This window comes from Chenopodium album, chromosome 6, assembly GCF_948465745.1.
Source record: "Chenopodium album chromosome 6, dcCheAlbu1.1, whole genome shotgun sequence".
Lineage (NCBI taxonomy): Eukaryota > Viridiplantae > Streptophyta > Magnoliopsida > Caryophyllales > Amaranthaceae > Chenopodium > Chenopodium album.
This window is the reverse complement of record NC_137839.1, coordinates 31,791,812-31,802,354: the sequence shown is the minus strand read 5'-3', so window position 1 is coordinate 31,802,354 and position 10,543 is coordinate 31,791,812. Positions and strand designations below refer to the sequence as shown.

Here is a 10,543-nt window from a genome sequence, read left to right as displayed (position 1 = left end):
CGGATGAACTAACCGTTTTGATAGGGCTAGACACAAAACAATAAAAGACGAAGGTGAGGCAGTTTCTTATAAATTAGTTTAGATGTCGACACCGAAAATCGGATTTATGCGGCCAGCGAAGCTGCCGACTTCCATGGCACCCCACATCCATGGCCCACATAAGCACGTGTCACCCATTCATCTGATCACCTCGTAAGTTGTAAACTTGTAATCAATCCAAAATCCCCCACCCATAATATTAATAATTTCATATCATATGATATTGTTCACTTTAATAATTTTGATCAAATTCTACTCCACTTTCCTCTTCTCTTCTTTTGCTGATATATTAGACCAACATCTTGTGCAATAACTATAGTATATCTGTATATACAAACTACTTGTTCATTAGTTTGTTTGATTTACTTGATTTCTTTAAAGAGAAAAATAAGAAGGTGAAAATGGTGATCAGTGATACTACTTCTTCAGCAGATGCTTCTAACAAAACGTTGTGCTGTACCTTTGCTTCGCGCTACGTTCGCGATGCACTCCCTAGGTATGATCCACTTGTCTAATTTTGTACACCACTAGTTTTATTGCTCATTAGATGAACAATTAGCATTATATACTCTTGGAGTACTATAAATCAGGTACTCCATACACAATATGTTTGAGTTATTTTGCCTATACTTTGTGTTATTTTGTTTTAAAGTTGTATTATTTTATTACAACAATATGTTATTTACTTATTTACTTCAAGCTATTTTAATTAACATAAAATAACAAGAAATTCACATCAAAAGAGGTACTAAATAACAATTAACATAAAATAATAATTACTTATTTAAAAATAACATATATATATAAATTAAAATAATAAGAAATTCACATCAAAATAAAATTAGTGGCGTTGAGATTTAGGGAATCTTGAAAAAAATCGAATGCTTGAAGAGGTACTAAATTTCTAAACATGAACATGTTTGAACCCTTAAATGGCTTCAACTCCATTGATTTCTAGGAAACCCAGAAAATTGGAAGAAGAAAAGAGGAGAGAGAGAGAGAGAGTGTGTGTGTGTGTTTGACTTTGAGATGGAGTAGCAAGAGGGAGAGGGAGTGAGTATAGGAGGTTGATTTCTATTAAACCCAAAAAATTGGAAGAGAGGAGAGAGAAAGTGTGGTTTTTAGTTGGAGTATCCTAGAGGAAGAGAGAGAGTGAGTGTGGGAGGAAGATGATTGAGAAAAAGGGCGAAATAACAACATTTATTTAAAAGTAACTTACTACCTCCGTTACATATTATATGCAACGATTAGACATTTTTTCTCTCTACTTTATGTCAAATCATTGCAAATAATATATAACGGAGGTAGTATTTAAAAATTGAAATAATAAGAAGTTAACATCAAAATAACATGAATTTTATAGAACTGGACTTGGTATTTCGGGAGTAAGATAGAAATTGCATTAGACGAAATCGTGCTCAAATCCTCTTTAAGTTTACTAAATATTACTAATTACTAGTATACTTCCTCTGTTACTAAATAATTTTTACAATTATGCTTTTTTACGATCTTTAATAGTGCATAGTTAAATCGTAGTATATATAACGATCTTTAATAGTGCATAGTTAAATCGTAGTATATATATATATATATATATATATATATATATATATATATATATATATATATATATATATATATATATATATATATCCTCATTAGATTCACATATTGTATTTGCTTTTTCTTGCGTTTTGTGTGCGGTTAGCCATGCTATGTGGCCGTTTGTAATATAACAAAATAACTCCCATAATATTGACTGAGTAACCCCTATGGGCTACAACACTGTTGAAGCAGCCTTTGCAAGGCTACAACATTGACCGAATAAGTGAATAACTCCTATAAACACTAACGGAGTAACCCTTATAACACTAACGGAGTAACCCCTACTACACAGCCTTAGTTTCAAAGACAATAGCTGATTATGCATTGCATAGACAAGAAGTATAAATGAAATTATTCTGCAGTGATATGCTTATTGTATATATAAAAAAAAAAACAAAAAAAGGATTTGTCTATATCAAATTTTGTTTGTTTGTCCTATGTACATGAAGGTTTCAAATGCCGGATAAATCAATACCAAAGGATGCAGCTTACCAAATAATAAATGATGAGCTGATGCTCGATGGAAATCCAAGGCTGAATTTGGCGTCATTTGTGACTACTTGGATGGAGCCTGAGTGTGATAAGCTGATTATGTCTTCCATAAACAAAAACTATGTTGACATGGATGAGTACCCTGTTACAACTGAACTTCAGGTAATCCATTCTCTAACTTTGCATTCTTAATTTTATTTGTAACGTTATACTGTGAAAAATTTGTCATCTGTGGTATGCGTAACTGTTCCTAAACATTTTATTACATATCATACGGATTACGGAGTAAATAGAATATTGCGTTGCCTGTGGCATTGCACCTGGATAGGTGCCTCTCTTCTCTTGACTTTTTTCTTTGATATTAGCATAATACAAAAATCATAAAGCGCTAAAGAAAACAATTAGGGAGGTCTGGCAGTAGTTTACAATCTTACTACTAATCAGAAGAGGAACAAGAGATTTCGAGTGCGAATAAACAAGGATCTGTGGATACGTACTGATGATTTGTATCCTAACAAAGAGCATTTAGGCATGCAATAGCCTCTGCATGATTTTCCGAGGTGGCAGCACTTAAAACCTCCTTTCCCCATCCTTATCCAGTACTTGTGCAGTAAAGGTAGTCCCTCCATCCCAACCCATCTTGCTTCCTTATGCCATGAGCCATCTATAGAGGCTTTGAAAATCCTTCTCTTGATGTTACGTTGCAATATGTTTTTGGCATTGCAATTGGGATACAAATCATACAATCACTTTTTTATCATCTAAACCAAGGTAAAGTCATCTACATTGCATTCTTCCATGGAAAATTCTTTTTTTTTTAATTCCACAAATAACTATTTTCTTAAACCTATTTTCTGTGCACCCAATTGAAGCCTCATCCAATAAAAAAAAATAATAATAATAAAAAAAAAAACACTTATAGAGGATTTGAACATGATTTTAACTAATAAGGGTCCATGCATGTCCCTTTCCCTACGCCAAATATAGAGGATAGGATAGTTGCATTAGTCTATATTATGTATCATTTTAAAAAGATTAGAAGAAGATTAGTGTATGTACTCTTGTTTATCTTTTTTTTTCGACAAATCTGAATATCTACTTAACTGTGCAGAATCGATGTGTTAATATCATTGCACACCTTTTTAATGCTCCTGTTGGAGATGAAGAATCAGCAGTTGGTGTAAGCACTGTAGGGTCTTCAGAGGCAATCATGCTGGCAGGTTTAGCATTTAAAAGGAAATGGCAGCAAAAGAGAAAAGCAGAAGGAAAACCTTGTGACAAGCCTAATATAGTCACAGGAGCAAACGTGCAGGTGCAAATTTAGGATGTTTTTTCTTTTTTTCCCGGTTTTTCCCTTTCACTTTTTTTTTTTTTTTCTAGTAGTTGATATTTAACTGTAACCATTAGCTTTTAGCAGTTCCTACTCTATTGCATGGCAAAGCTAAGTGATAAACACTTGACTAAAATTGCAGGTTTGCTGGGAAAAGTTCGCTAGGTACTTTGAGGTAGAACTGAAGGAGGTCAAATTGAAAGAAGGATATTATGTGATGGATCCAGAGAAAGCTGTGGATATGGTGGATGAGAACACCATATGTGTAGCTGCTATCTTAGGTTCCACCTTGACAGGAGAGTTTGAGGACGTGAAGCTTCTTAACGATCTTCTGATCAAGAAGAACAAGGAGACTGGATGGGACACACCCATTCATGTTGATGCTGCTAGCGGTGGATTCATTGCTCCCTTTATTTACCCTGATATTGAGTGGGACTTTCGGTTGCCATTGGTGAAGAGCATTAATGTTAGTGGTCACAAATACGGCCTTGTTTATGCTGGTATAGGTTGGGTTATCTGGAGGACCAAAGAAGATTTGCCAGAGGATCTTGTTTTCCACATTAATTACCTTGGATCTGATCAGCCGACTTTCACACTCAACTTCTCCAAAGGTATATCAGTTGCCATATATATTAGAATAATGTGAAACTTGTGATTTTCTCTGATTTTTCTACATTAGGTACATATGCTAATTTGTGGTATTGTATGTGCATTAAGAGAGTAAGAGATCTTACCATGATTGGGAGTTTGCTTAAAAGTACCAGGAAATTTCACACCAATAATAGTGACAATTAGGTGTCTTTGCAATATAATTCAAATAATTGATTACAACCTTTTATAATTCCTGCTATTGAGTTGCTCTTCTTGAAAGAGTAGTTTTTATTATAGCTTGTAGGCCCACATTTAGATGAGCACATTTTGATCGAGACTTCCCCTTTCCTTCCCTTCTCTGCCCTGCTGCCTTTGCTTCTTGAATCCGGCATTTCATATCCCCGCCCCCTGTCCTCTCGTAGTCTCGTAGACATCTTCCCTGACTCAAGCAGCCAAGAATGTGTGGTGGCAAGGGTGGGATTTTGGTGTAGGTGTTTACTTGCGCGGGATCTTCACTCTGGAAGTGAGTCTGCTGAATATTGATGGGTGGTGGTAAAATTTAGATGTTGCAAAGGTTAGGTGCACTACATGTGTTGTAAAGGTGAGATAAAATGTAGGAACGGGGATGGGGTTGGACAATGGGAATAGTCAATTACATGAATGCTTTACTGATCCTGCATTCTTAGATTGTTGCATAATTGCATCAGTACTTGAGTTAAATCTCAAAGAAAGCTCTCGCCAAGTTGGTGTTTAGGATGGTCATGTTTTTTCCTCTGTGCAAATCTTTAATTTTTTTTGTTGGAAGGAACCCTCACACTTTCACTTCAGAGTGGTCTTATACTCTTATATATGCACATCTCCCCCAAAAGATGAATATTTAATAATAAGGCCAGTAGTGGGTAGCTAAGCTTATTATGTGTATCAAATTAAATCCAACTTAAATAGTGGGCATACAATACCGCAACAGCTTGCATCCTAAACATCAATATAACCCGTTATATAATTTCTGTTTGCAGGTTCAAGTCAGATCATTGCGCAATATTATCAGTTGATACGGCTTGGCTTTGAGGTGAAAATCCTAACTCTTTCTCTTCTGTTCCTCTGTTTGATAGAATAATATGTTACAAGAAACTGTAGCAAAATGGTGCTCCATGGCTCCTAATGCAGCTGAAGTGACTGATTATCTACTTGCGTACATATTCCAAGAGCATTAAAGCAGTCACTTGAGAAGTCAGCTAGTTTTATCATAGTTAAGCTACTTGAGAGTTGAGAAAAATAAGCAGTGTCACTTTGTTATTATTCATTTACTTCAATATCTTATTGTATTTGTAAGGGTATAATAAGGATACAACAAACCTAGGGTACTACATCATGGTTGATATTAAAGAATAAGATTATCCGAATTTCAATATTGAACTTAGCTAAACTCCTTATGGTTAGTGCCAAGATGGGCTAGTGCTATAAGAGGCTTTATAACTCCATATCTCATGCAAAAATGGCTTATTTTGATTAATTTGCTTGATTTCTTTAGACTTTCTTTGTTAACTCGTTACTCTACTGAAAACCACATCAAATCGTGTCTAGAATGATAATCAACCTATTATACGTAGTATTTTGATATCTTTTTCTATTAAACTGCAGGGTTACAAGCATATCATGGAAAATTGCAGGGAAAATGCAAAGATGTTGACAGAAGAAATAGAAAGGATGGGGAAATTCAAAGTGGTCTCCAAGTATATCGGTGTCCCAGTCGTTGCATTTTCTTTAAAAGACAGCAGCAACTACAGTGTTTTTGACATAGCAGAGAGATTAAAGCGCTTTGGGTGGATTGTCCCAGCTTACACAATGCCAGCCAATGCTGAGCACATTGCAGTGTTGCGCGTGGTAATAAGGGAGGATTTTAGTAGGAGCCTTGCAGAGAGACTTATGTCCAACATCCATCAAGTACTAAATGAGATGGATGCTCACCCTGTCGCGGTATCAAGCAAGTCCGCCCATGTTACCATTGACAAGGATAAAACACAAGGAGACAAGGTTGTTACCAAGAAAGATGTTACAGAGACTCAAAAGGAAGTAACTAAGTACTGGAAAAAGCTTGTTGATCGAACCAAGGCAAACGGAGTTTGCTAGTCACCATGTGCCCTCTCAGTTACGAATCTGTATCATGTTATTGTATCATACTATCATACAGTTTATTTTGCTGGTCAATCTTTCCTGATTAAGGGATTGCAATTATCTCCAGATGGGGAAACAAGGTTGAATGAATGCAGTGCATGAACTTTCTGTTTTGCATTTGTTATCTCTTAATCAAAATATTGATTCTCATTAAGGGATGCTTCATTTAGGAGAATTGTTGTTGTTTGATTAAGGAGTATAGTAGTACTTCTCTTGAAGTGCTTTAGAACTATAAATGCATTTTTGCAGTACTTTATTTTTATATTTTATTATTATAGATCATTAATTTGTATCCTGGTTGAAGTAATGCTTAATTTCTTGATTAATTACTTTTTAGGCTCTATATATAATAATTAATTCAATATATTTGTGCTCATATTATATACTGTTTTGGGTGTTTTTGTCCCTCGGGAGGGTTACGACTCGAAGACTGGTCCGGCTCGAGTTGTACCTGCAAAAACAACGGAGACTCCTGGTGGAGAAAATACAAGTTCATAACTGATATCAACATATTTTGATGATATCAGGGGCAATACCGTCTTTTCCTCAGTTAAATGAGGGGCACGGAGGTCCATGCGAAAAAGCCAACTATGTTCCCGTAATATGAGCCTTGTTTTAAACAAGTTGGAAAGGAATCGCCGTTAACGACTTAACGACTTAAACCCTCTTTCTCACTTTCACAGGTAACCTCTTTACCCTCTTTCTTACTTTCAATGGTGGAATCGAATCTGCAAAAAGTTGCTGGGAGTTGTTCAATTATTGGCTTAATTGCAAAATCGCAGTTGAAGATTGGCCAGATAAGTTGCAGTGTCGGCTTAATTGAAAAATCGCAGTGTATTTGCCCGGAGGCAGGCCAGTTGGCCGTAGTAATCCTTTCTTCTAGAAATTGTCCCGCGGTAGTGTTTCTGTTGGCTTTTCACCGAATATCCAATTGCGTACCTGATGACTGTTACTTAAGTTGTTCTATTTTTTGGATGCCTGTTGATGTTCTGAAATTGGTTATTTTATTGCTGCAAATACTCACTTTTAGGGTAGAATATATGGGTGGAAGGAGATGTTTGAAACATAAAAGGAGTGCTATCCAAGAAGATGATTTGGAAGAGGTATTTGTCTGCAATTTAGAATCATTGCATGCTTTCATTCTTGAATTCAGTCGTTAATCATCGGCATTGTTGTGTTATTGGAGGTTGATTATTACACACCACTCCTTTGAAGGATCTAACTGAGGACATTTTTAAGGTAAACTGTAATAATCTGCATTGTTGTATTATTGGAGTTTGATTATTACACACCAACCCGTATCTTTAATTTGATATTGATGCTGCAGGATGATTCATTAAATGTTGGCGGTCAAATTAAAGCAAGAGGGGATGTGTTATTAGAAAGGGATAGAGCTAGTAGTCGGGTGAGTAAGTTGTTATGGATAGTATGGTTTAATGTTTTGTTAAGTGAATTGTAATTGTAATTAGGTGATGTTGAACCTCTTCTTTGTAGCCACCTAACACTAGTTGTCGTATTGAGACCTTTGGAAGAATATGCCAAACTTTTGATGATTGGAGAATTCGATGGGTCGGAGAAATGGGTTTTGGTGGTCTTTTACACTTTGCACGAGACATGCATCTCCCAAGGCAGCTATCTTACTGGTTAATGACTCAAATTGATCCTCTGAATAGTACTTTAAGAGGTGTAGATGGTAGATTGTTCAATATTTCAAAGAACCAAGTACACTGGGTCCTAGGTATTCCTAACAGGGGATTTGTTGTTCCAACTTACAAATCATTGTCACAAGAGGGCAATCTTGAGATTCTAGACATAATGGGTAGGTATGGAAAATCATGGAATAGTAGACACTACAAAACAGAGGGAATACCTATTAATAGGCAATTAATGGAGAGGGTAGAGGGGCATTGGCAGGAACACGAGGAAGATGAGTTCAAGATGTTTTTATTCTGTCATTGGAGATGTTGTTATGCCTGACACAATCCTCTAGGCTAGTGTCCGATCTTGTTCCTTCATTGACATGTGCCCCTAGAGCTGCGGAGTATGGCTGGTGTAGTCTTGTGTTGAAGAAGCTGATGGACAGTGTTGCTGCATTTTCACGTAGATATTACTCGAGTGGTTTTGCTAGTGGGTGTGGGGTTGCCTTATTTTTGTTGTGGTATGTCTATTTCTGATCCTCATTTTTCCTTGTGTAATCTTCATTGTATGAAGATTTTAATTCTTCATTTACCTAATATGTCAGGTTATGTATTTGGATCGTCTTAATAGGTAACCTATAGGATGCTCATTTCGAATTGTATTTCTCTGCTTCGGGGAAAGCAATAGCAGTCGGTGTACCAAACTCAGAGGAAAGCGTAAACCAAGCACCAAACCCCAGAGCCTGTTGCCCCTGACGTTGGATCTTATTTTTCACATTTTGTTTATCTTCATAACATTTTCTATTGTAGATCCTTGATGCTGCCTATGGTGAACGACATCCTAGATTAGCAAGGGAAACAGATGGGCCTGGGCAGTGTAACGAGGTTGGCTGAATACTTTGTAAATTATTCTATCTGAAATTTAATGTATTAGGTTTTGGTTCTTAACTGTTGTAATTTGTGATCAACATGTGTTAACCGTGTATAATCTTTCACAAATGAGGAAGCCTACACCCAAGCGTGTCTCGGCCACTAAGAACCTCAGGCAGTACAAGGCACAACATGTATGTATGATGTCTGACCCTGCCGAACTTAAGGATGTTGAATTAAAATTTGGTTGTTGTTTGAAAATAGAACATTTGAAGAGGTAAAAACATGAATTTTAAAGCTGATTACTTTGGAGAACCGGAATTCAATTCGGTTACTAATTTTTTTGCTTATTCACAAGTTGATGCCTTTTGATTTTTCTATGGTTTGTTCTTTTTACTTCTGGATATAATGATTAGTCATTTCGTTAATCTTGTGTGATGTACTAATTAAACTGTAGTTTGTGTATGTGTAGGTGTGTCAATTTGCCCATGTGATGGATTTCCAATCTCGTGCTCAGATTGTCAAGTACCCATTCATATTGGTGAGATGGGTATTTGGGTTGTTATTGATGTCTTTTGTTCCCTTTCCTCATTTGTCTATTTGCTTATCTATTTGATATTGTGCAGCCTGTCATTATTAATTTTAGGGGACATATCTCTATGACACAGTTAAGATCCCCAGTGGAGGTGCTGATGAATGACTTTCTCCACACCCGGTAGTGTTGTTTGTTGGTTATTGTGTTCAATATGAGTTTGATTTTGGCGTCATTTAAGTTTTCATTGGCGAGTTTTCATTGGTGGCGATATCCTAACAAATATAATTTTTTCATGTTTGTACTTGGTCTACATAACCATGGCGTCGCGTATGCGTGTGTGTTGTTAAAAAACGAGGATCCGCAGTGTTCCTAGATGTTCTGAAATCAAATTCGTTATTGGATTCGTTGGTAGTCCATGGACTTAAAGTGAGTTATTCATAATTGTGTTTTTTTATGTACTAGCTGGATGTATGTCATAGTTTATTGCACCATTTGTTTCATAATGCAGATAACAGATGATGAACACCTTGTTTGGGAAATCAATAACAATAATGGTGTTTCGGGGGTTTTTGTCCCTTGGGAGAGTTACAACACTCAGACTGGATTCAGCAAAGGGCGCCTGTACCTGCAAAGCAAACGGACCGCCGGATGGTCGGTGGTCCGCCTCCGAAGATTAAGTTAGTAAGTATTCGGAGTAAAACGTGCGAAAATAAAGTTATCTGCTCGGATTCCAAGCTCAGGTAAGGTGATGTTTGTTTCTTGAAAACGACAGCTCTATATTAAATGTGAAAGTGACGTGTTGTCTCGTAGTTAGTATCCTCTCTCATAAATGTAGGACCTGTCCCTATTTATAGGGTCTTTTTGAAAAGTGTGCCCTCCCTAGGATCTGGTGACCTAGGGATTAGGTCACGCCGTAAAACGGCGCCTCAAGGTTTGGGACCTTGAAGGCCGCCATTCCATAAGCAATGCCTGAGTGAGGCGTGTCACTGAGCCCAAAAGGCCTTTGGTCATCTCTTAGGGTGATACGTGTCGCCCTCTTAATGGTCCACGCTGGATCATCAATCATTTCAGAACGGGGGAATGCCTGCCTACCACGTGTCACCATCTCAAAGGTCCAGATGGCACCCCTTCTAATGACACGTGGCGACTTCCGATTGGGCCACCTGGCCGGGTATAAAAATACCCAAATCATTTTCCCCTCACAGGGGTCACGTGCATTGCACATGACACCTGTGACAGGTATCATCATCCAACTGGCCGGATTTTCAA

General features: G+C 37.0%; 1 protein-coding gene and 1 long non-coding RNA gene across 2 annotated transcripts; both read left to right on the top strand.

Annotated features, from left to right (window-relative positions):
- Positions 1-266: 266 nt before the first annotated feature.
- LOC145636001 (glutamate decarboxylase-like) lies at positions 267-6,524 on the top strand. The gene is made up of 6 exons (XM_081687436.1): positions 267-535; positions 2,094-2,298; positions 3,248-3,448; positions 3,609-4,077; positions 5,074-5,126; positions 5,699-6,524. Exons 1-6 carry the CDS (start codon positions 441-443, stop codon positions 6,185-6,187), a joined length of 1,512 nt encoding a protein of 503 aa, XP_081543562.1. The 5' UTR covers positions 267-440; the 3' UTR covers positions 6,188-6,524.
- An 819-nt stretch (positions 6,525-7,343) lies between these two features.
- Positions 7,344-8,750, top strand: LOC145634807 (uncharacterized). Its single transcript, XR_014113585.1, has 3 exons — positions 7,344-7,471; positions 7,560-8,390; positions 8,475-8,750. It is a non-coding gene; the product is annotated as an uncharacterized LOC145634807 (long non-coding RNA).
- Positions 8,751-10,543: the final 1,793 nt, after the last annotated feature.

Excerpts from the sequence above, each read along its gene's own strand:
- LOC145636001 (XM_081687436.1), top strand. The coding sequence starts at position 441 with ATGGTGATCAGTGATACTACTTCTTCAGCAGATGCTTCTAACAAAACG. Across the intron at positions 2,299-3,247 it reads CTGTTACAACTGAACTTCAG|AATCGATGTGTTAATATCAT; the intron begins GTAATCCATTCT and ends TTAACTGTGCAG. Across the intron at positions 3,449-3,608 it reads TCACAGGAGCAAACGTGCAG|GTTTGCTGGGAAAAGTTCGC; the intron begins GTGCAAATTTAG and ends CTAAAATTGCAG.